The sequence below is a fragment of the Mustela erminea genome, chromosome 15, assembly GCF_009829155.1.
Source record: "Mustela erminea isolate mMusErm1 chromosome 15, mMusErm1.Pri, whole genome shotgun sequence".
NCBI lineage: Eukaryota > Metazoa > Chordata > Mammalia > Carnivora > Mustelidae > Mustela > Mustela erminea.
The window spans coordinates 56,726,388-56,752,397 of NC_045628.1; the positions used below are offsets into that span (position 1 = coordinate 56,726,388).

The 26,010-nt window shown below is 46.9% G+C and overlaps 1 protein-coding gene across 1 annotated transcript in view; it reads right to left on the reverse strand.

Moving 5' to 3' along the window:
* Positions 1–26,010, reverse strand: part of ERICH6B (glutamate rich 6B) — a 63,692-nt gene that overhangs the window by 7,715 nt on the left and 29,967 nt on the right. Inside the window, exons 6-11 of the mRNA XM_032315216.1 lie at positions 21,664–21,741; positions 20,672–20,710; positions 16,945–17,036; positions 13,199–13,335; positions 10,776–10,837; positions 5,797–5,975 (exon numbers count right to left, since the gene is read on the reverse strand). Of these exons, the coding sequence (XP_032171107.1) occupies positions 5,797–5,975; positions 10,776–10,837; positions 13,199–13,335; positions 16,945–17,036; positions 20,672–20,710; positions 21,664–21,741 (587 nt within the window). The remainder of the gene's footprint in view (positions 1–5,796; positions 5,976–10,775; positions 10,838–13,198; positions 13,336–16,944; positions 17,037–20,671; positions 20,711–21,663; positions 21,742–26,010) is intronic.

A 26,010-nucleotide genomic window follows, 5' to 3' on the forward strand; every position in this document is an offset into this window, starting at 1 on the left:
GACCAATTAAAACTCACTGGGCTGGGTGCCTGGGTGGCTCAGTCACTAGGCATCTGCCTTTGGCTCAGGTCATAATCCCTGAGTCCTGGGATCGAGTCCCGCATCGGGCTCCCCACTCAGTGGGAGGCCTGCTTCTCCCTCTCCCATTCCTCCTGCTTGTGTTCCCTCTCTTGCTGCATCTGTCAAAAAAGTGAAATCTTTAAAAAACAAAACAAAACAATACACCCCACTGGGGTAAGAGGACACAGTCTATGTGATATCAGCTGTTGAGCATTTGCTGAGGCTTGTTTTGTGGCCCAGGGTGTCCTCAGTTATTGGAGGTGTGTCACATGTGGCTATTTCCTTGTGAAGGACACATGTCCTTGTCTTGCGTTTCCATGTGGGCACGAACACCCAAGCCCCTGGCTTATTCAGATGAGCTGTTCTCCCGCCTCTCGCCCTCCACTCCCAGCTCACCGCCCCGCATCACCACCCGCTGCTCACATGCTCACCCCTCCGGTGTCTCCGTTTCTCCCTCCTGGTGTTGACTCTGCCTCTTGCTTTCTTACACACTCTGCTCTGTATTTCTGACACTTTTTATGTGTCATCTACGTTTCCTAGATGTTTGCAGTAGGAAAGCTTTTCGGGTCATCTAGTGTCCCACATGGCTCTAGATGGGTCAGTGGTTCTCCAGCTAGTATTTTTAACTGTTGAAGCCACTTTGTTCAAGAAAGCTTACAGCAGAATGCCCAGATCTGAGATGATCAAAGACAAAGCTGCAGCTCTCTGAAGAGTTTAGGGCAGGCCTTGGAATGCCATAATCCGGGCATCCGGGTGAGAACCACTTGAGGTGACAAAGGTCTGCAAACTGACTCCATCCCTACACCCAGCACTGTGCCGACCACTTTCTTCCACAGCGCAAGGACCCTACTAGGTAGACATGATCATTGGCCCCCCTGAAGATGAGGGCAGATGACATACACAAAGCTGTCCGGTGAGGGGAGAGCCAGAGGCCCGTGACCTGCCCCTTGCCTACAGACTCATCTATGGAACGCGCTGCCTCCAACCATTCAGCTCCCAGCTACTTCCCACATTCAGGCTACACATCACTGCCCTTTTCTGTTTTAACCTAAAAAAGTGCCTTGTAAAGACACCCAGGGTTGGTTTGTTCCTGATGGCCTGGAAGGAGCTTCTAGCTGTTGCTCAGGAGAGAATATTTGTATTTTAGGTCTTATTTTCACGCACCCCCTGAAAGCCTGATGTCGTCAAGATGCTGTCTGCCTGTCAAATTCAATTGTCATGGAATGATGTTTTCCTGCGAGGAGGACCCCACGGGCAAAGCAAAATCTCTGACCTAGAGGTGGACTTGTCACATTTTCTCTCACTGGGAATTATGTAATGTATAAGTGGCTTCTCTAAAAGCCGATGCCTCATCACCATTTGTGTGGGGACAGAGTCCGAGACTAGGAGCTACCTAGTCTTACCTAGTCTTACCTACCTAAGAGAGGAGGGGCTACATCTCTGGCCCATCCTTCATTTCTGCTAGAGTGGAAACTCTGCCTCTGGGGCCGGGTCCAGTGTTGTGAGAGATGTCTGTCTGGCCCTGAGTTCTCCCTGCCCGCTGGGTGGCTGTTGGCTTCTGGGCTGGCCAAGCTGCTCTCTGCTGGAAGGCCAGTACACACTTAGAAACAGGGCTGCCTGGAATTTAGTGCTCATTTGTAAGAACAAAAAACTACCCAATGTCCCACTCCTCATGAGCCTTTTGGTCAGTCTGAAGTGTGTGGTGGGTTAGGAAGGAACCCCAGCTTAGAGGTCTTGGTAAGAACCTTCCCTTGGCTGTAGGGAGGGCATTTAAGATTGGTCTGTGGGGGCGCCTGGGTGGCTCAGTGGGTGAAAGCCTCTGCGTTCGGCTCAGGTCATGATCCCACGGTCCTGGGATCAAGTCCTGAACTGGGCTATCTGCTCAGCAGGGAGCCTGCTTCTCCGTCTCTCTCTGTCTGCCTCTCTGCCTACTTGTGATCTCTGTCTGTCAGATAAATAAATAAAAATCTTAAAAAAAAAAAAAAAAAGATTGGTCTGGGGACAGATGCACCACAGGAGCAAAAGCTCTGAGGGAGGCCAGGCCAGGGATTATGGGAAACCTGGAGTCCACCAGTCCAGCTGGAGTAAGAAACCAAATAAGGTTTTACTGATATACTGGAGGTAAGGAAGCTGAAGACCTCTGAGGGCTTCCCACACCCTCACCATTCCATATCTGGTACTGTTAGGGTCCATGATCAAAGGAGTGAGACCGATACAAAGCGAAGGTCAAGCAAAGCTTTATTTCGCGCCAGCACTGAGAATCAAACTGACCGGTCGGGGTGTTCTCTTACAGAGAGGCGACCCCTCCCAGCCTCACAGACTAACTTTTATAGAGCAAAGGTCATGTGGTTGAGCCTGGCCACACACAGGTGGCCGATGAGATTGTAAAACACAGAGAGAGTTGCATAGTCATGCTAGGTCACACATGGGTGGCCAAGTGAATTACAGTTCACCCCATAGTAGCTATTTGAATTAGCCTATCACCTTGGTCAGGATTGGCACCCAAATTTGGTGCCCAAAAGGTGGGGTCCACGTTCTTTGGTAGTTAGGGACATAGTATGTGCCCTTTACTGATTGGATATCTCCACCTGGCCTGACTCGTCCTTGTATTCTGTATTTTACTGGTTTCCTGGACTTGCTTCTAAGTTCCTCTGGGGAGCCAGGGTCAGGTTAAGTTTTTCTGCAGAAACAACATAATGGCTATTTAACCGAGATGGATTCGCTCTAAGTAGGCCCTTAGAGTACAACCGAGAGTGTCCCTTGGCTTTCCCTTGATTTCTCCGTCTACAGGAGTTCTGGCTGGTCCACTGAATTCCCTTCTTCTTGCAGGCCCAAAAGATGTAGGGATATTGAACTTTCCATTCCTTTCTGGAATGTAAAAGACTCCTACCTGGTTCTCTTTTATTTTGCCACAAGGAGAGGCCAGCCTCATCACTTTGATGTTTTGTTATTTTTCTGTTTAGTGCAAACTGTTTTCATTTTCCTCTGGACATACAACAGAAATCCATTTCCCAGCTCTCTTGCATCTCGGTGGCATCATGTGACTTCTTTGCGTTGATAGGATTTAAGCCTAGACCATGACTTCACTTCCTGTCCATGTAGCAGGACACAAAGGACTCCAAGGTGGCAGAGACCCGTAATGAAAGAGCCCAGATCCCTAGGAGCCAGCCTCAAGGAGAGGCACTCCAGAGAGCCAGGAGACTCAAACCAGATGTGACATGAGCAAGAAACATACATCTGGTTATTAAGCCCCTTAGCTTTGGGAACTGTTTCAGAAGGAGACTCTGTGTCTGTGTGGCACTCATTTTTATGATTTTTTGGGTCTCACTCGTAGAGATGGCAATATCATACTTACCCCATAAAATTGTTGGGAAAAGCTCAGCTTACGTGACATGGAGAAGTGCTTTATTACTTGCACAGTGTCACACAAATGTGGGTTTCCATGAGGCTTCTTGTGTTCTCGAGTTTAGTTAGTAGTAATGTAGCATTTACTCAGCTGCCCAAGCCAAGAGTCTTAGATTTGTCCTTTCGTCTTCTCTTTCTCTCACATGTATTCAGTGTAACCGAAAGGCTTTTTGATTCTTCCTTCAAAAAGTATCCCGAATCAGACTGCTTTCTACCACCTCTCCTGCCCTCGTCCTAGTTGAGATGTCCCTCATCTTGCACCAGAATCAATGCCCTGGCTCTCAGCTGAACTTCCTGCCTCCATTCTTGCCTCATTACATCTATTCTCCATACATAGCCAGAAACGTTCTTCTAGCGCATTCATCAGATGATGTTCCTTCCTTGCTCCAGATCCTCGTGGCTTCATCTCAACCGTAGGATAAAACCAAAAGTCTTCCTATGACCCACAGGCTCTACCTGACCAGGGCAACTCAGCTCATTCCCTGTCCTCTCACTTGCCCACAGCTGTCCTTGAGCTCTTTGCTCCGGCCCTCGTTTCATACATGCCTAGACTCAAAGGGCACTTCCCCACCTGCCCTGTGGGTATGAAAGCAACTCACACCCTCCCAGGCCAACACCTTGCGAGCCCCTCGTGCTGCCTTATCCATGGTTCCTAAAAATACCTGATGTGGCACTCAACAGTTTGTTACACGTTGGCTGTCTCCTCACCTGGAACATAAATTCCATGGGCACGGGGGATTTTTTTGTTAGCCCTTGTATCTCTAGCTCCTAGATGAGGCCCTGGGGCATAGTCAGTTCTTACTTGATGTGTTCAGAAGGCATAGAGCCCATCACACCTTCCTCATTCCCACTTTAGTGACTCTTTTTTGAGCTTCAGACCTGGTTGTTCACTCACTCTGAATGACTCCTTTGAGAGGTGTTTACTTTTCGATAGTATCCAAATACTATAATAAACTTTTTTTTTAAAGATTTTATTTATTTATCAGAGAGAGAGGGCGAGAGAGTAAGCACAGGCAGACAGAACGGCAGGCAGAGGCAGAGGGAGAAGCAGGCTCTCTGCAGAGCAAGGAGCCCGATGCGGGACTCGATCCCAGGACGCTGGGATCATGACCTGAGCCGAAGGCAACTGAGCCACCCAGGCGTCCCTATAATAAACATTTTTTAAATGTACCATGTGTTTTCTTTAATAGGCTTTATTTTTTAGAGTAGATGGCAGCAAAATTGAGCAGACACTACAGAGATTTCCATACATCCTTTGTCCCTATACCCATGCACAGCCTTTCCCACATTTTACACCCTGCACCACAGTGTCCATTACACTCAAGGAGCCTACACTGACACATCATTATCGCCCAGAGTCCATAGGTTACATTAAGGTCCCCTCTTGGTGTTACATATCTTATGGGTTTGGAAAATGTATCATGGCATGTGTCCACCATTACTGTATCATACAGACTATTTTTATTGCCCTAAAAATTCTCCATGCTCAACCTATTCATTCCTCCTTTACATTGTTTCTGTAGTTTTGTCTTATAGTTGGAGTGACTCTGTAGTAGTCATATAGTAGTGACTCTATAGTCACTACTATAGTGACTCTATAGTAGTGACTCTATAATAGTCATATAGTGACTCTTATAGTAGGAACACTAATATGTAGACTTTTCAGTTTAGCCTCCTTGACTTAGTGATATGAAGTTAAGTCTCCATGTCTTTCTATGGCTTGATAGCTCATTTCCTTTTAGCACTGGATAATATTCTATTGGATGTACCAATTTATTTACCCATTTACTATGTGATTGATTTTTTTAAAAAAAAAGATTTTATTTATTTATTTGACAGACAGAGATCATAATCAGGCAGAGAGGCAGGCAGAGAGAGAGGAAGGGAAGCAGGCTCCCTACTGAGCAGAAAGCCCGATGTGGGGCTCGATCCCAGGACCCTGAGATCATGACCTGAGCTGAAGACAGAGGCTTTAACCCACTGAGCCACCCAGGCGCCCTATGTGATTGATTTTTGATAGAGATTTTTAATTTATTACGGGATGGAATTTATGTATTGTAATATATATTTCCCTTACTCTCCTCCCAATCCCATCCAATTGCCTAAGTCAGGCCTTGCAGGGAGAGGAGTCTCAATGAACCCAAGCGAAAGTCCCAGTTAATCTGCCCATAACCCACACACTCAAGTGTGCCTCTCTATGTGGAGCACAGTTTTCTTGTTTGATTTCACATTGCATGTTAGTTCTGATGGCTCCCTGATGGTGTGTGTGTATATCTCATCTGAGCAAAACCCCCACACAAAGTGAAAACCCCAAGGCACTGCCCTACCTACCTCAGTCTTGCTCTGTATCCATTCTGTATCTATTTCTAATTTCTTCTTAGGTTGGAAAACACGACGGGGTTTTTTTACTTCTGTCACAGACTCCTGGACTTCTGGTGGCTGATTCCATAATTGAAATGTGAAAGTAGAAATATCTGGGCCTTCTGCAGCAGTTTTGGGGTTGAGTAAGTCTGAGAGAGAAGAGAAAGAAAGTGTAGCCCAATCTTTCTCAGGGCACCAAAGGGAGGGCGAGGGTTTGAGATATTGACCCTATCCACCAAGTAACGAAGGCTGCCCGGTAAGTAGAAAGAGTAAACCTTTGGAGAGCAATGTAGGCATTGAATTTCCAGCTTTCTTATTTTCTGCATTCATGCATTCAACATATATGTATCAAGACCTACCGTGTGCCAACCCAGGGCTAGCTGCCAGACACCGTGCTAAAGACCAACCAGGCCAGACTTGGGGATGCTGGGGGTGATATGCCAACCCCATGCCACTAACTGGACTGGCTGCTAAACTGTTCATTTAAAAAATAGGCGAAAGTGGGGCATCATTAAAAAAAAAAAGGAAACATACTCTAAACATGCTATTTTACCTTAAAACCTAAATGTGTATTAGCACGCCATTTTGAAAGAAGGGCAAGGTCTTTCCTTTGTGGGTGGATCTGATGACAGGCTCTGTGGTCATTTTTGCTCAAAGCATGTTCATAATTTATCATCTATAATTTTCAGTTTTGGTAGATTCTAAATAGTCTGAGTGCAGAATCATGGTCTTTAAAAAGTTTTAGCTATTCCTCAATCTTTTTTTTTTTGTTAAATCTTCATGCTTAGAAATTTCTGAACTTTTTTTAAAAAAGATTTTATCTAATTATTTTGACAGAGAGGGATCACAAGTAGGCAGAGAGAAAGCGGGGAAGCAGGCTTGCTGCTGAGCAGAGAGCCCGATGTGGGGCTTGATCCTGGAACCCTGAGATCATGACCTGAACCGAAGGCAGAGGCTTTAACCCAGTGAGCCACGCAGGTGTCCCTTTTTCTCAATCTTTAATGTATGTTTTGTCCACATCTAATTTAAAGCAGGTTTTTAAAAAAAGCTATTTTCCTATTGAGTTTTTTAAAAAGCATTCAGCTTTTTTTTCACAGCATAAAGTTTCCTTTTATCATCATTTCTGTCCATTTTGATAACCATTGAATTTTGGAACTAAATGAGGAGGGCTGCTGAGGAACAACCCCGCTCCCAGTGACTCCACAGGCATCAGACAAACAGCCAGAACTGAGGGGCCAGAGCAGCCCGGTTCCCTTGGCAGCTAACTGGGCCAGGGGGAGTGGGGTGTGTGTGTGTGTGTCAGTTAAGAGAGCTTCCTTGTCCCACCACTGGGGTCAGCACTGTTGGAGGAGGTCAATGGGAGCATGTGATCACCGGTTGACCTCTGACGTAGAGCCAGGCAATCAGAAACTCCTCACCTGCTCCCTATCCTTGGAATGTACCTTTTGCCCACCAGCCCTTCCCACAGCCAGAGCCATTTTCAAGGATTTTCAAGGCCTTGAGAGAGCTGCATGGAGTTGAGACCTGGAACTGAACCCAGTGCAGGCCTCTAGGTCAACTTGCAAGATCCTGGCGGGTGGGTGTGGACATCTACTTGTCTCTCGGCTGCCCAAGATGAGCCTCAGAAGTAAGTTCTCCTGCTTATTGAGACGGCCACCGATCAGTCTGAAGAGGGCTTTCTTGAGTCTCTCCTGGGCCTCCAGTTTCTAATTTCACCCGGAGCCCTGCCAAGGTGTCCCCCAGGGGCCAGGAGAGCTCCCAGGAGGGGACCCAAGGAGGCCTGGAGGCTGAGGAGACAGCCAGGGAAGTAAGCTTCTGACAGGTGAGGGGAATTCACAGTATAAGTATGGTGCTGTGGAAGACCACAGTGGGACAGTTAGAGGTGACCGGTGACTCCAGGGAGTCAGGCAGGGCGTTCCCTTGATCACTCATTTAGTAAAGATCTGTGTACCTGGGGCCCAGAACTCTCCTCAGTATTGGGGATTGCTGTAGTCCCTGCTTTCCATTCTAGTAGAGGAGGTTGATGCTAAACAAGTGAGCGGATACAGCTTAACATGCCAAATGGCTAGGAGCGCTTTGAAGAAAAGTCAGGCCGGGTGAGAAGGGTGGAAAATGTGTGTGTGTGTGTGTGTGTGTGTGTGTATGCACGCGTGTAGGTGTATGCACACTGGCTTATAAAGGGTAGCCATGGAAACTATTTCTGATAAGGTGACAGTTAAGAGAGACCTGAATAAAGTGAGGGAGCAAGCCATGGGGATATTGGAGCCAAGAGTGCTCTAGACAGAGGAACAGCAAGTACAAAGGCCCTGTGGCAGGGGATGTCTGGCCCATTCCATGAAGAACAAAAAATCCAATGTGTCTGGAGAGGAAGAACTGAGGGCTTTCTAAGCCATATGAGGAAGGTGGGCATTTTCCTGGAGCCAATGGAGGGCCAATGAGGAGTTTTAAAAAGATTATTCAGAAAACAGTGCAAAGGAAGGACTGAGAGAGGAGAAGAAGGGAATCAGGGAGACTGGGGAGAGCTCCTTCCCAGGAGAGATGAAGGTTCTTGAGGTAGAGTCAGTGAGAATGGGGAGGGGTGGCTGGGGGATGGGAGGAGAATCGAGAACCATGGCATGTCTGAGGAACTAAAGCACCCACCAAGTAGAGCTCAGAGAGGCAGAAACAGGGGTGGCAGGGCAGGGTCATTTGGAGACCTGTATAGGAAGTTTGGAAGCAGATCTCAGTCTCCCTGTGAGGAGCACCTTCCTGCTCTAGTATCTGCTTACAAATGATAATGATTTGTCAGAGGGGAAAAGTGACGTGAGCCCAGCTGTAGTTCCTGAGTGTCCATTAGAAATTAATAGAAAGCATTTCAGAAAAAGATGAAGGTAAAAGAAGACATTTATATGTTCATTTTGTTTCCCTGTCAGAATGCCAAAATCATGGACATTCTGGTCTGAGCTGTACTCCAGCTCTGCCATGATGAGGGTGAGGCTTTAGACCACCCTTCCGAGCCTCAGTTTCCTTAAAATAGGATGAGGCTTTCTATAGAGACCTATGGAGTTACTGTGAATATTGCCTGCTGGGCACCAGCCGCCCGGGGAGTGTCCATAGATCTGTGGTCTTCACGCAGGAGCTTTGAATTTTGACCGTTCATGATTCAGGCTGTGTAGTACTCTCCCACTTCTTTTCCCAGACGAAATGGTTCTGAACAGGAAAGGCTACGTAATTTGAGAGGCCCCATGCAAAATGAAAATGCAGGAGTCTTTGTTCTAAAATTATTAAGAATTTCAAGACAATGACAGCAGCGGACATTAAACCAAGCACAGGGCCTCTCTAAGTATGGGGCCCCAAGGGACTGATCACAGGTCCCACACCCATGCACCCAGCCTGGGCTCAGAAATCGGTGTGTGCAGAGACCTGGGGCTGTGTGCCTACAATAGGAAGGGTCTGCCTACTGGAAGTAAGTGAGTTTATATCTCAAAGAGGCTGGGAGGTTTCTTTGGGACTGGTTACAACAAGAGTGCAAAGAGGTTACCTTTTATCTATTTGAAATGTTGCTCTTTTTGTTTGTCTAAAAAGCTCAAACCTTCTAGGCTTCAGCTGTCCAGAGGAGCAGGGAGTGGTGAGGAGGGGTGGTGAGGCACTATGGGAATCCGGCATATCAAATCTCATTTGCTAGTTGAAGTCCTACCCTGGCCATGTGACAGTGGAGTATCCTGGTAGGCCTTAATTTCCCACAGGAACAGACAAACAAAATCATGCATGCCTACACCATCAAACAAAACACTTATTGAGTGCCTACTGTGTGCTTTGCTTGAAGGTGCCAAGGGATGAAAGACACAGTTGTCTATAGCCCAGAGGGAACAGAACTATGAGCAGTAGACAAGTATAGCATTGGAAGAGAAAGAGATTTTTGTTGTGTTTTGGCAGCTGAGCATCTGAACCCCCCTCCTTGTTTTGGGGGCACCCCGCTGTGTGTGTCTTGGTGAAAGGCAGGGGCTTCTTACTATGGAAATTGAAGGTAGCCATTCTTCTCCTTGCCTCCTAATCCCAGTGAGGACCTGAGAGCTAGGCTTAGAAGGCCCCCACGTTTTCTTCTCCGGACACACTGGCCTTTTGTTGAATATGTCAAGGGGATGAGCCCCAGGTTTGGCCTGAGAGGTCTTGGGCAGAATGTGGCTTGTGCCCACACAATGGCTGGATGATCTCAGGTTAAGTCTCCTCCTCGCCTCCCTGAGCCTTAGCTGCTTTATCCTGCTTCACGTGGTTAGGAAGATTATTCGAATCATATGGAATATGTGAGAGAACCTAGTCCACAGCAGTTACTCCCGAAGAGTGAGGTCATGGGCATAAATCAGTGTTGGGGTACGGGAACACGGTCTTGGGAAGGAATCTGAGGCCCAGCGAGAAACTGGTTAGGACTGGTTAGCTATGTCTGCCATGGGTATTCTTGCCATTCTACGTCAGTTGTACCTAGTCATCTGAAAGGTAAGTGGTGGCTTTGAGTTTCTGAATGAAGTAGGCTCACAGCTTAGGCTCTTGGCCCAAGTTTCCACAATGAGACTTAAAGACATTGACAACCTCCATGATGCAAATCTTAACAGCTGGACGTAGATGCATTCAGTATCTGATCTAGGTAGCCCCTCAAATCTTTCCTATGGGGCTGCATAAGCTCTTCTTCTCACTCTAGTACCTAACCCTTGCATATGTGAATGCCCCTGATTTCTTATCTATCCTCATCCATGCCCCCCAACCCACCCCAAAAAGGATAAGCTAGCCCCAGACTGTGTCCATCTTGCTTGATGTTTTATCCCTGGCAGCTAGGACCTTGCAAACCCAGTAGGTGCTCAAGCTAGGCAAGGAGCATTTCTGCCTCCTTTAGGATACATGGCAGAAGGCAAGAGGCAGCCAGATTCCCACAGGAGAGCTGATCACAGGATGGAAAATGGGAGAGCAGTCCTTACTTTCACGTTTCTTCATAATCCAGAGGATCGTTGTTCTGTATTTTTCAAAATTTTTCTTCAACCTAAAAGGAATGTGAATTACATTTAAAAGCTGAGACTATCAGGCTCTCTGCTCAGCAGGAAGCCTGCTTCCCTTCCTCTCTCTCTGCCTGCCTCTCTGCCTACTTGGGATCTCTGTCTGTCAAATGAATAAATAAAATCTTAAAAAAAAAAAAAAAGCTGGGACTAAACTCATGTGTTGTACATGTCATGCTATGCGTTGTAGACAATGCTAGAGCCTCCTGGGTGTTTCTCATAATTGAAAAATCGGGCCCATGGCTCTGCTTTCAGACTGTTTCTTCCAGTCAGGACTCAGGAATAAAGGGACAGCACATTGTATAGACTCAGTGCTTGATCCTGGACTCTAAGTTGACCCCCAAACCATTCAAAATGAATTTAACAAGGGTCCTCAGGAGCTGTGACAGGGCTGGGAAGTCCAAATGCAAGGCTGGCTCTATGAGTTAAGCTCACTTAGGTCTGATCTTTCAATGGCTTGTGCATATCCCAGAGAAAGTTACATTTGCAAATAGCTGGGAGGAACAGCCCTGCAGAGTCACTCAAGACCCCTTTGCATGGAGTGGAAACATTTCCAATAATCTTATTCAAAATGACATCATGAAAGCCACACTGAGGTACAGCTCTTCAGAGTGATCAAGCCCTTACCCACTTTGCTTGTCCATATACAAAGCAAGTCATCTTGGGACTGCAATGGCTGGGGCTATTTTACTTCTAAATAAGGGTAGTCTCTAGGATGCTTCCTGGTTCTCAGATCACAGCTCCTTTGAAAGGGAATGTGTTGGAAGGAGTGAGCTTCCCAGGCTTAACTGGATCTGAGAAAGAAGGCAGCTTTTGACAGGACAGATTTCAAGTTCTCAGTTTGGATTCATCAAGGGGAGAGGAATAATTTAATCCCAAGTAACTCCAGGAAGCAAATGCCTTTTGCTGGGAAGGGCTGAGCTGTTTTCCCTGGCAGGGAGCAGGTTTCCTGTTTGTACTTTGGAAGCAATGGTGGAACTTGAGAACGAACTCTTCATGGTCCATTTGTATCGAATGTTTTTTGTTTTATCTGTGAGCACTTTGAGTGGAATTAAAGCAGTTACCTAGCCTGCCATCCTCTGTGAAAGAATAAGGACCGAACTGGGGTTGGGGTGAAGCCTGATGTACAGGCTGAGAGCAGGTTGCCAAACATATGCAAGAGTAAAGTCCAGTGAGGGGACCCAGCCAGAGGCATCCAAGGCCCACCGGGAGATGTTGCTCCTTTGGCTCCTCGCCCACCTTTCCATGCTGGTGGAATTCTTGCCAGCTAGCTCCTCAACAGCAGAAACTCTGAGATACACACTGCTCTATCGATCAGCACCCAGTAGATCAGCACGTACTAGGTGCTCAGGAAATACGTGTTGAGTGCAGTAAGATTAGAATGAACCTTGGTTATGGACTTCAATGGATGGAATAGGTTGGGGAATTGTCACATAGGAGGCAAGATAACCTACATGGAGGTTACTTTGCATTTGTTTTTGTAGCTCTGTAAGGATCTGAAAGCTTGGATGGTCCTTGTGTTTTGCTTCCTAGAGAAGCCTCAGGGGTCTCTGGCTCCAGGGGTCTACTGAACCCAAAGCAGAAGTCTTGGTCTCTGTGAAAGCTTCAACTCCTCAAGGGGGTTATGTGGGGCGCCCTGTGTCCTTACAGCCTGTTCCTTGGTACCATTGCCAGAGTCTGCAATAGATGTACAGGAGGCCTGAACATTCTTCTTGCTTGCTAAGGTTTCTGATAGTTGAATAAATGAAAATTCAGGCTTATCACGCATCACAGACTGGAAGTACAAACAGAGTTTGGGAGCATTTTGTGACCTGGGACCATGAAAACTAGGAAGACTTGGTGCCAGGAAGTGTGGAGTAACCTTATTTTTCCCCACTCCAGTTGGAGATTCTGGCCATGACTCCCACGTTGGTGCAGCTCATGGATTTTCCCACTCCAGGGGGCACAGAAGAGTATTGCCTAACCTCTGATGCAGATGCCTTGATCCCCCATTGTCCCCTCTCTTACAAGGCCAGTCTCTGAGCCTTGCTCCCTAGACTTCTGTATAAACTCATGGTCCCTCTAAGACTTTTCTTACCCTGGATTTCCATCCCCTGTCACTGCCAGCCTTTGATACTATCTCGACCCTTCCACACTTACAAATTTCCTTGTTCTTGGATTTTGGCAGCCAGATCATTCTGTTCCCCCGCCTCCTGAACTTGCCCTTGCTCTTGGGCCTGCTCTTTGACTCAGGGGTCCCGCCTGACCCTGCTCTTTTCTCTATGCTGGCCCAATTTAGACTTTTCCTACTGCTACTGCCAGCCTGCCTGAACCCACTGACCCATAGCTTGATCCCTCCTGTCACTTACAGAATTCCCAGTTTCCTTCTGGTTTCACTCTCCAGAAGTCCGGTCAGGGGGACATCAATATCCTCTTCCTGTTCTTTGCGAGCCGCCATTTCTTTGAGCATGGTCCTAAACACTGCCTGATAGGAGGTGCTGTGACGCTACAGAAAGAACAGAATGAAAGACCCAAAAAAGGGGAATTAGCTTACCAGTGAAGCCCTTTTCTGACTCCCAAAGGCGCCATGTGAGATTTCAACATGCTACTAGAAAAACGCGAACAGTGGGAACAGTAGAGTGGCTGGCAAGATTTGTTTTAAAGAATATTTCCATTATCCTCAGACTCCACCTCCCCAATTCACTCAAGGTTGGTTTGTTTGTTTTTCAACAACAGCATGCCAAGAAATCTTTTCAGACCATAAAACTACCCTTTTACCGAATGTGGAGATGGGTATAGAACATAAAAACACCTCCATGATTTAATAGTGTTTAACAGGCTTTCTGAGTTGCAGGAAAGGCCTGGCAGGAACGGTTGCTTCCCTATGAAGGATGGCAGTCTCAGGAAGGCGGGATAGGCTCTAGCATGTTATAGAAGTGGACAATTCTGTATTTAGAGAGTCTTCCAAAGCAATGATGTTGCCAGCTGCCTTTTGATTTTGTAAATTGGAGCATTCTGTCCCAAGTCTGTGAAGCTAATGACCATGACTGACTCATAGGTAAGTCCTCACTGGAGTTTCTTTTCCAGATCCCTTTGGACAGAGGAGAAATCCAGCTCACTGTCGAAGAAAACCAGGGCACTTTCATGTTGCCCTGCTCGCCTACAGGCTGAGGCTTTATGGTGGTTGGTCAACATTTGATCATGTATAGCAGACCATTAACTTATCAGCCTCCTGTCAGAAGCAGAAGGCAGACAGAGCCAAAGTTGCATGTGGGCTGGGACAAAGATAAGAAAGTAGCCTGTGGTTGACCATATTTTCTAGGTTTGGGGAAAAGCTGAGGTGCCTCCGGTCTGGCTTGCCCAGTTCCCAGCCTCTGCATGTGCCTCTCCCATCACTGGTGTTAATTAAATTAGCAGGCTATTCCACAGAGGTGGCTCAAATGCTGGGCCTAGGTGAGCAAACCAAAATCTTAGCCTACCGATGTCTCAAAGTTATGAATCAAAACCTAAGGACAACCAATTCCGAGCAGCCAATTAGGTCTTAAGCGATGGCCAATCAAAAACGTCCTTGCTCTGCTTCTGCCTCTTCTTGATAAACGCGTCTCCCCCCAGCTCCTGCCAGTGGAGCACTCCTAACCACTTCCAGTTTGGGGATGCACAGTTCCAATCAATATATGCTCAATAAAAATGTTTCATATGCCTCAGTTTATCTTTTAACACTGGAGTCAGCACCTCAGAGTCCGGCGAGGTTAAGGCCCAGGGTGCCAGTATGTCTGCGCCTAAACTCCTCATGGTTGACAACTCAGCCTGTGGGTTGGAAAGACTCCCTGTTTGCCTAGACCAGTGATCTCTCACCATCCCCTTCGGATTCAAAATTTGAAAATATGATGAGAAAATATGATGCCTACCATGGTTCAGCAGACAACAGACCCATCGATGGGCCTCGTTGAAGTTCTCATCCCATCTAGGAGTTGCCACCCCATTCAATTTAGCCAGCACATGTGGCATCTTAGAGGTTTGCCCCATTTGTGTCCCCTGCCTGTAGAGTAGAACTGTCCTCCTCATCATGCTAGGTGTATCGAGTACCCCAGTGATGAGTTCTCCAGGCCCAGAGACTCCTCCAGGGGGAATCTCTGGTTCTTACAACAAAAAGCATTTGCACAACAAGGTTTGTGACACATGGGCATGTCATAGAGCTAAAAGAAGCATGTATAGTGAACTAAAAAGAGCAAAGGTGTTGAACTGTCAGAATAACCCAAAGTATAGGTTGATAGCATCTATCCAAAGAGAAGGACTTCAGCTGCCTCTCTAGTTTGTACCTCTGTGGTTTCTGGTATTCCTCCAAAAGGGACCTCAAAAGGCCATGCAAAAAAGTTGTTGAGCTGCAGGGACCATGCGGCATTTATTCCGATCTTTCTGTCCTGCTCTGGGCGCACTTGTCCACATCTGCCACCTATGATGTTTCTCGAAGTACTGCTTTCCAAGCTGGACAGCTGCCTATCATAAGAACGCCAGCATCTGGGCAGGGGGCTGTGTAGCCCAGCAGTCACTGAGCCCTCCCAGGGCACCATGTACAAGCACACAGGCCATGTCTCCCCTCTGCCTGCGACTGCAGCTTCGGCCGCCACAGCGAACCTCTGCTGACAGGCATGCTGACAGGTTCTGAATAATTTAAGTTTCTAATTAAAACAATTCCTTGAGATTTCAGCTCTTGCTGAACAACCTTTCGAAAATGCCTGAGCTTACTTTCCTATCTTAGTAAATCCAGTGAGGTGAACTTGAGTTCCAGAAATTGTTTCTTCTCCCTTTAATGTGGTTTTCCTATATTTGAAAAGCAATTCTTACTAATATGATGTATACAGAAATAGCTGTGGACAACAAGAAATTTAGGGCTAAATACAAACTGAGACCAGAAATTTTCCTAATTAAAAAAAAAAAAAAAAAAACAAACACCTGCCTTTTCTTTTCTTTTTGTTACTTTTTCTGTTGTATATTTAGAAAAATAGATCTCAATTTTGAGTTCCATGGACACAAGATTTTACTCTTGTGATTGTAGTTAATACCAGGAATCCTGAGAAAGTTTCTTAGCCATAATGGAAAGGATGCATATTAATGTTTCCGTCTGCATCAACATGCACTGTAAGTCTTAGAAGTAAGTTGACACAGGAAGTTAGAGCCACCAGGCTGTACCAGCAGATAAAATATTCATGCAGGAAAGACAGTGCATGCTGTAGACATAAGGCTTATTTAAATTATTATGACTTCCCATCTCCTCTCTGGTTATGGGCTCCAGCTGGGGAAAGGACATCCCTTGACGCTCGGGGATGGTTCTGCACCCCTCTGCAGGTGGTAGCGGCAGGTGACAGATCTGGGGAGGGTCATCTGCAGCTAGTTGCCGTGGTGTCCACTTGGGTGGCAGCGGCTGTTGTCTCCAGCGTCTGTCTTGCCAGGCTGCCCCATTCCTGGCTCTTTGGTCAGAGATAGCAGGTGTTCCTTGGGGGCTTTTGTTGTCTGTGCTTGTTGGGGTTTCCGAGTTGCTGTCTTTCAGCACTTCATTGCCAGGGAGAGATGAAGCAGAACGAAAATCCAGGGAACTCACTGCCATGTCATCCCTTGGGTCCTGCAGTTCCTAGCCAGTCCAACTTCTGTTTACTTTCCAGAAGCTTCTTCTGTTTGTTTTGTAGGTAATGTCTAGGGTTTTAAGCTGTGCTAAGTGGGAAAAATACATCTATTGCCTCTTTCTGGAATTGAACTTCATTTTTACTGAGGGCTTCTACAAAGACGAATTTGCCTTGATAGCTAGATAAATTAAATGTTTTTTTTTTTTTGTGCTTTGCCACCTTCAGATGTGATCTGGACAAACACACAGGAGTGTGTTTCTGTTATCAGCGGGGCTTTGGAAGTAGGGCTGTGGAATACTCCATTTGGTTTTTCTCTGACCCACTTTGATGTAGTATGTGTCATTTAAACTTACTTCTGTTTTAAGAAAATCTCTCTTGGGCTGTGCTAACAACAGAGAGAAGCTAGGAATCCCTGTGCTCTTGGGATAGCTCCCACCGGGCCTCAGGCCACCCTGCCCCATTTGGAGGATGGTGGTCTTGAGTTTTTGACTTACCTTCTCACCTGGGCCCTCAGCTTCCAATGAGTCAACAGGCTCATTTAATAAATCATTCAAAAAGTTCTCTTTGGTAACAAAATCCAAGACTTCTGGTTTTGGAAGGCACAGCAGAAAGAAAGGCATTTGGAAAAAGAATCACAACAAGAAAACAGACAAAAACAAAACCAAAAGGAAACAGAGTTATGGCATTTATCCTTGCCTGTTTAAATAAAAATGCATGCATCGTTGTTAAGACTTGAAGTAAATTGACCAAATAACCCAAAATTTAATGGGGGGGTGGGTATTAGTAAAATAGGAACAAAAGGGTCAGTTTCTGTGGCTGACTTTAGAAAGTGTGTGTTCCTGATGGACAGCAAAGGTTCACCTGAGGAGGTAACATTTGAGTGGGTCCTGAATGAAGGAAAGCAACGAGCAAGGAGGCAGATAGCTGGGAAAGAATATTCCTGGCAGGGGGCTAGGAGGTGCAAAGTCCCAGTGGTGACCGTGGGTGGGAGTGTGGTTGACATAATTGACAAACTGTAAGAGGCGGAGTATTCCTGGAGAGGAGGGAGTGTGGAGAGTAGCAGGTGTGGAAATGAGATGAGGTATAGGGCCGTCTGTAGTGTGGCAAAATCCCACCTTATACCTGCAGAGGACCCCGCAGACTATGGCAAAGATTTTAGTTTTATTATGCAAGAGGTCTATTCTAAGTGTGATTTTCTCTTGGAAATCCTGAGAAATTTTCCTATCTCTTGCCAGTTTTGTAAAGAATTGTCCATTTTTACACTTGCATATGGGTTCATAATTGTGAATTAAGGTATATGAGATATATTCTCAACCCAGTGAGCTCATGAAGAGCCCTCCAGAGAGTAAATGCCTTTGTTCTCAAGGTCTGCTACAGCCTGCTGTCTCTGGGCCAGGAGAGGAGCTTAGAGCCTCCAGTGTTGATGAGGTGCAAATTAAATCAAGGAATTGATAATTACAACTTGGACTCCATCTCCTGCTCCTGGGAAGGTGTGGCTCCTGAGGCAGGAGTTCGAGGACTGGCTCTCATGCGGTAATGGGGTCCCTGGGGAAATTTCATCTTTAGGATGACAGCAGCCTCTTCAAGCTGGCCTGTCCAGAGAGCCCTGAAAATCCACCACCTGCTGGTGCAGGGCGGATGTATTCTTTCTGATTTTGTGTGTCCATGACACTTTTGGAGGTGGAGAAGAGACATTCTTCAGGATCCCTCTACACATGAACTTCGCATTTGTCCTCAGTTTTGGTTCAATAATAAAAACTCTGTTGGGATAGAGAACACCACTCGGCTAGATCTGCCTGCAGCCCCCCTATCCCAGCTTCGGTATGTCTCTGACAGAAACCTGACACGTCTGTGATAGACCCTGTGTGGGGAGAACCCTTCTGGCAATTCCTTCTGTTAGTTCTCCCATGCACACTGGGGTCCGCTGAGCTGGCGAGGCACCGGGGCCCTTTCAGCTAGATTCCAAGAACACCGTGTGTCCCCGGACTGCCCGCCCTGGAAACAGTGGAGAAGAGTTTGGAAAAGACATCCGGGAACACCTGACAAGAATCCATGGGAATCCCAGTGAGCTCTGAGGAGGAAGCTCCTTTTAGGTGTCACCGGGGAGGAGAGGGGAAGGAACTGGGAGAATGGGTCTGGACAGGCTGAGGGGCAGCACCTCCCATGTGAGATTTTTTCGAGTAAGTGCCTGCCCTCGATTGGGAGCAAGAGTCTGGCTCTGGATCTAGTAGCTCAGCAGACCCCCATCATTTGTGATTGCCTGGTTTAATAGGCTTTATTGAATAATACATAGTTAATTGGAGGGAACGTAGACTAGGTGTTTTTCAAGGGAAGAAGGTGACCCAGCAGTCTTGGATACTGAAGAGCACCGTTGAGAAGTGTTCGATTCAACAGCGTAATTAACCTTATTAACATCAGTGGGCGCTGTCTACATGTCAAGACAAGCACAGTAAATATGCAGTAATTGTCATAACTGGGGCTGAACGAAAAGGAAAAGCTTTCTGCCTAATTTTTCCTTTGGTGATTTCTCTCAACCTCTCCCTTTGTTCTAGTGAGATCGTTATCTTCCCATGAAGTGACTCTACAGGTGGGGGAAGTGACAGGCCCTTGAGTGGTGTCCCCCAGCTCCTTGGCACTCTGGGCCCCTCATCTGTGTCATGGGAACAGTCAGGCTCGTCTTCAGGGTGGCGCACCAGAGCCCTACCGTAGGTAAGCGCCAGGCGTCCCCCATTCCCTCATGTACGGTGTGTCTTCTCTGCATCTGATCAAGAACAAATCTTAAATTTTTATCCTTCCAATCAGTGCCTCTCTTCTCATGGTTCTTCCTGGCAGAACCGTAGTTCCCGAATTTGGGAGAGGAGTTTGAGCAGTGTGTGTCAGCCCTGTGGGGCAGATAAGGGCAGGGAGAGGGAGTATCGGACTGGCCTTGGGGCCAGCTCTGAAGAACGAGCAAGCCAGTGCCGTTGACCAATAGGCACACAGTGGCGACTGTCTGTTTCACCTCCTCCACCTTTCCTGTAGTAAATTCCCTTTTAGCCTCCATAGGTGGGTGGAGGGCTTGGCTGGTCTGGTGCTTGTTATGGGCACAGATCTATTAAGCTGTTCTCAAATCTTACTATTCAAAGTGTGGTTCATGGTTCAGCAACAGTAGTGGCTGCTGCTGGGAGCTTGTGAGACATGCCGACCTACTGAGTTAGAATCTGCATTTCAACAAGATCCCCAGGTGGTCATTCTTTTTTTTTTTTTTTTTTTTTTTTAAGTTTTATTTATTTGTTTGAAAGAGAGAGAACACAAGCAGACCGAGCTGCAGGCAGGGGGAGAAGCAGAGAACCTGATGTGGGATTTGATCCCAGGACCCTGGGCTCATGACCTGAGCCAAAGGCAGACGCTTAACCCACTGAGCCACCCAGGTGTCCCCCTAGGTGATCATTCTATACATTAAAGTTTGAGCAGCATGGCTCTAAACTCTCCCTGGGAATGGGATAAGATGAAGAAATTCTCTTGATCAGTTCCCATCTGGAGGTGGTGGGCACTGGGTGGGATGCAATATCTAGAATCTGAGAGCTCATTTATTAAGCCACCTGTGTGTGTGACTTGATCCTCCCCTTGGCTCCCACCATGCTGAAAGACAAGAGATTGTAGTCCCTAAGTTGTCTTCTAATAAGGTGGGCCTGGTTTATTATGGGGCTTTTGGTTTATGGAATGATAGGTGTAAGATGGAATTTTGCCACCATAAGGATTCTCTCTTTTCTTTTCATAGGATTCAGTTAGGCCCTCCTTAATAAAGAATTAAAAGTCACTAAAGTGCCATTTGTAGGGGTGCCAATTTATTCCTTTCCAAGGTGCCGTTGGATAAGTCTGTTTGGAGGGGCCCTTGCATCCCAGTCAAGCCCAGTCAAGACCTTAGGTAGCCCAGACCCTCTTCAAATGTGGGGCTCCCTAGACCAGAGCTCTTGAATATAGAGATGGATTTCTGTCCCAGGTCATTCCGTCTTGCTCCAGAGACCCTCTCTCTCTCTCTTATCCTATCCCTCTTCTTCAGGGAAGGACAGCAAAGCTCATCCAAGTTCGGAGGCTACATGCCCAGCATGTCCCTAATTCCTCTCTAGGACTCAGTGCAAGCTGGACCAGCAAGAGACCCACCCACCTGGGGCACTATCCCCAGCCCAGGACACTCTGCAGGGAACAGGGATCTTTGGATGTATTATGTTGGGTGCTTACCATTTTCTTCCCTCTGAGACACGTCAGGGATAACATATACTGAAAAATAATAAGAGCAATTATTAATAGGATATGGTATGGTGAAATCATGGGGACTTTTAAGAGTTTATTTATTTATTTGTCAGAGAGAAAGAGCACAAGTGGCAGGGACGGAGGGCGGGGTGAGGGGCAGAGGGAGAGGGAGAAGCAGGTTCTCTGCTGAGCAGGGAGCTCGATGTGGGACTCTATCCCAGAACCCTGGGGTTCATGACCAGAGCAGAAGGTAGACTCTCAACTGACTGAGCCACCCAGGCTCCCCTTATCTGAACCTTTTGGTGCCCAAGGGAATCAATTTAAAAAGGACATCCTAAAATAGTGGGGAGACAAGGTGGAGATCATGTGTTTTAGGATAAGTAGCTTCATAATCTTCAGCAGTCTGAGGCTTGTTGCTTAACACTCAACAAATACTGATTTCCCTCCCTTTGTTCATATTTCATCTTGCGCATTAGAATTTAAGTTCTGAGTACCACATAGGACTCTGGATGTTCTGCTTTGCTTACACACAAGCGTGGCTATCCTCTGTCAGAGCATGTGATGGTTTTGTCCATCTTGTGTCCTGCCCCATATGCAGTAGGTGTACAATAAATGTCAGTAGGTATCCAGTAAGTATACCTTGGAATAGACTGAGTATGGGTAACCTATTATCTTTCCTTCTATAATTCCAGTGGTGAATACTATTTCCTCCTTCTTCAAAATTCAATTTTAATTCACATTTGAAAGCCCTTTGACCCTTTGGCTCAGTTTCTTCCCTGAGCCCTAAGCCCTGCGTGAAGCCCTGGAAATAATACCTTAACCACAGGCCTTAGTTAAGATGGCTTTAGTCTAAAATGGTCAAAAGGAGGTCTCTCTCTGGCTGGGAGCAGGCTGATTCTGTTTTTCTTACCTTCTCGTGGGTAGATCGGCAACTTTCACAAGTCATTTAAAATCATCATCAAATTATAAAATGTAAATACCTTCTGAACTGGACTTTAAAGAGGGGAACGTGGTTATTGACATTTCTCGTCCAGTTTTCATTTTTGGTTTTACAGGTGCTGTTACAAGACAGAAGAAGGCGACCACTTAGCGATTTTAACCTTCCCTTTTCCAGGGGGTTCATAGCAGATATTTTGGACCTGAGGGTGCCCAAGGCTGATCCACAGAGGCGAGGAGTGCCTTGGAGGTCACTGAGGCCAAGTACTGGGTGGGTCCCCTGGCTCTCCTCTTTAGTTTTGTTAACTTACTGGAATTTTGTAGTTCCTGTTCCTTTCTGTACCTCCCCCCACCTCCCCCTCTCCCTAAATGCATGTGTGCACACACCCTAGGGACACCAGTCTTCAGAGCAGAGAGTGGCAGACCAGTGGTGAAAAAAAGCAGAGGCAAACCAAACCATGCCATCCTCTCCTGGGGGTGACGGGATTCAAGCCTGGCCCGAGGTGCCCGGATGAGAATTCTCCCACACACGAGCTGTGTCATGGCCTGCTGGTTCCTCAGCTGGGGCTGAGCCCCATGCAGACAAGGAGCTCTCTGGCTTTTAAGAAGATTCATCCCACTGTGGCAGTAGGAACCATTTCATTTTCTTCACATAGTTCCCTGAAGGTGATGGTCTTAGTCTAACCATTCAGGACACATGTGGAAAGTCAGGTCTCATTTTCATGTGGCAGATCGTCAGCTAGGTGAAGGCAGTCCTACCTCAGAGCCATGGGTCTTCCAGGCTTACCATCCCCCACCCCCCCAATAGTGCCTGACTTAGTCTCTAGGTCAGCTTCCCCCCACTCTCTCCCCTGAGCCCGCTCCCAACTCTCTGGAGTGCAGCAGCCCCCACACTGACAGATGTCCTGGGGCAGGCCCTCCAGTGCAGGCTAAAGCATGGATGGAAGCTTTGAATTGTACCTGCTTGCTTTAGCTTTTCTGGCAGTCAGCTCAGTGATGCCACTGAGTTGTTGAGCTTGTGGATGGGTAAAGTATCTACAACAAACAGGGCTTCCCCACCCTGTTCTTTTCTATCCTATTATTTATGTGGGCCCAAGAACAGGATCTAATAGAGGTTGGCCTTGTCTTGTATCTAGCTAGTTCCTGTTCAGTGTTTCCGCCTGTCAAGATCTTTTAGGATCTGATGACATTATTCCCATCAACCAACAGCTTCAGGTCACCTGCAAATATAAATACTCCTCCTACAACTGTGTCCAGGTCTGTGAAAAAATGTTGTGCCGGACAGAGCCCTGGGTCTTCCCACTGGAAACAGCATTGACTCTGATCTTTTAGCAGTGTCTCTGGGTGGTTATTCAACAGTTATCCTTCTAGCATCTTCCACAAACATCCACCTAATATTTCTCTATTTTGTCCACAGCAGCATCAGGAAGGCTTTGAAAATGAAACCCATTGTGGAATTTGGGTCTACTGGGTTATCACTGTTCCCTTATCTATGAACTTTGTCAAAAAAAGTGACCTAAAGCCAGTATGACTTGATTTGTTCTTATTGATCTTACACTGGTTTCTTGTGGTCCTTCTGCTCTCAATATTTGCCCCAAATTGGCCCCAGACTAATTTCCCAGTTCCCCGGAAACCATAAACGTGGTTAAGCTTCTCTTGCTCTCTGGATACTCTGGTGGGTATTTTATCCAAGGCAGGACACAGCAGTTAACCATTCCCTTCTATCTTCTCATCAGTCTTTGGTTTTGGCTATTTCTTACCTAATTCAGTTGCACCCATTTTAGTCTGGAGATCATTTTCCTTCACAGTAAAGTCAAAATTAAATAGCAACCAGAGAAACTGACTTTCTCTGAATCATTCCTCTGCACTTTAAGATTTTATCTATTTATTTAGAGAGCGTGCACGAGCAGGGGGAGGGGCAGAAGGAGAGGGAGAGAGAGAATCCCAAGCTGACTCCTGGCTGAGCACGGAGCCTGCCTTGGGACCCCATCTCACAGCCCTGAGATCACGACCTGAGCCAAAATCAAGAGTCGGATGCTTAACGGACTGAGTCACCCAGGTGCCCCTCTGCTGGCACTATTCTTAAGATTTGAGCCATTTTCCTACCTTTATCACAGGTAACTTTATCATTTTTTTCTTAACTTCTGTGTGTGATCTTTTAAAATCGGAGTCCATGGCAGGAAACTGCACAAATGTCAGTTGGCACTGTTGGGAGTCCTCCAACACTCTCCTCCATCTGGCCAGGTGACTCGAAGCAAACTGTGCCCCCGATAGCACTTCCTCCCTCTGTCTATCCTCACCAAATTTCTAGACATGTAGTGTCTCTTTGTGGGTGTATTTCTATATGCAACCTTCTTCCCAACCAGACTTGGGAGTAGGATAGGCCCTCTCATCCCCATGCCTGATCTTGAATCCGATGAGGGTTCAACAACAATTTTGCAAGTATTTAATAGATATTTATAGGCACTTACTATGTGCCCGACACTGAGTCTTGAGGATTTTTACAGCCATGGGTAGAATGCTCTGTGTTAGAACTTCTGTAGTTCTTTATGACCCTGCTCTGTGCCTGGATAGGTAGACCCCTAAGGCCATAAATAGTCTTTCTGGTCCTTCTTTGGAACACTTCCTTACGTAGGTCATGAGGCATTTCTGGTGACTTTAGCATTCCTTCCGTATCAGAGCTGCCTCTCTGTGTAGTAATAGGTTCCAAGGATTTATCTGGGTGTTTTCCCTCCAGATTCAGTTCCAAGTCTTACTGGTTGAGAAGGACCCTGCCATGTAAAATGCTGTTTCTGGTCCGCTGGGATTGAACAATCCCATAATTTACAAATGTTTTAAAAATAAGACACCAAGGACCCATGAAATTCATCCTACACTCGAGGTTCTCTGGTTCTCCAACGTTCCTGTGCCTAGGAGTCCTCCGGGGATGGTATTAAGCATGCAGACAGGAGCCCTGGTAAGGCTGGAAATCGCATCCTTACAGGCAATGGGGGCACATGGCAATATCTATGCCCGCTCTCATCTCTGCTATTCTCATGGGCCCTCAGCCCCCCACGGCCAGCATTTTGGGTTGCTTTTGCCTTGATTGTCTGTGTTTCTCCACCAAGTGGATGGGTTGCTTCTGCCCTGAGCTGAAAGCAGATTCCTTTTTGCATCTCTCCTGCTGGGAAATCTTCAGGGTTCTGTATTCCAGCTGCAGAAGGACTGGCTTTCCTCCATCCCCACCCCCCTTCATACCGCTTTCTGCACATCCCCTTCGTCTCTCGCCTCTGGATGTGGTTTTGAGAACTTCTACCTTCCCGGAGCTCCATCCTTCCTGGGTTTTTCTCTTACAACTCTTTAACACTCAGATGGAAGTATCTTTGTCATCTGTTTGCCCCATTCTATTGCCCAGACACAATCAGGCATATGTCAGAGGCAAGGTTTGCCCGACTATTACCAATGCCCTCCAAAAGACAGACTGCAAACCAAATGCAGAAAGGGAAAGAAAAACCTCCATGAATTTTAGAGAATTGCTTGTTTTTCCTTGTGTTTCAGTCTCTTCTCTACCCACCATCCCCTCACATAACCGCAGGACCTGGGGTGTGACGGTGGCTCAGAGGCTCTGACAGAGCACACCTTCAGTCCAGGCTACCCCTGTCTCGATATTTGATCAGTAGGCATTTTCTGCAGGTGGCTAGACTTTTACTAAGCACTAACCATGTGTTGGCTCCGAGGAACTCAGGCCTAGAAAGACACTTAGCTGCAAAACACGCCCCTCCAGACCAAATATGCAGAGTGCATGAACAAACAGGTCAAATGAAACTGACTGCTGGAGGCTGCTTCTCTGGAGGTGGGCCCACAGGGGGATAAATGGGCTCTGGGGCCCCCCATTCCCTCACTCCCGCCGCCTTCTCTCTATCCCCTCCCCTCCCACATCCTTTCAAGCTTAGCACCAGCACTTTACAGGCTATTACTCGCTAAATGACTTTTAGAATCCTGCTTATGAATATTTAGATAAATGCTCGGATTTTTCCCAGCTGTCATGCTTATTGACTTTGAAATGGTTCCAGTTCTCGGCCCCACCGGAACGCACATGCTGACAAAAGTCCCACATGAACTGATTTCGCCTGTAAAGTCCTTTTCCTGGGCTGCCCATGCAGCTGAGCTCCGGGCTTGTGCGGGCCTGCCCTCTGCCTCTCCACCATCCCTCATTGGATTTCTGGCACCTAATTCCATGGAACCACATTTGAGCTACAAAATAGAGCAGGCACGGGTGTGGGCCGGGAAGTGAGTTGGGGGCGGGGGGCTCTAATTTACCGCTGCCATGACTACAGCTGTGAAATGAATCCGTGAACCCGTGATGGATCAATCTTACAAAGGCAGGATTTAAATTATTAATAATGGTAAGC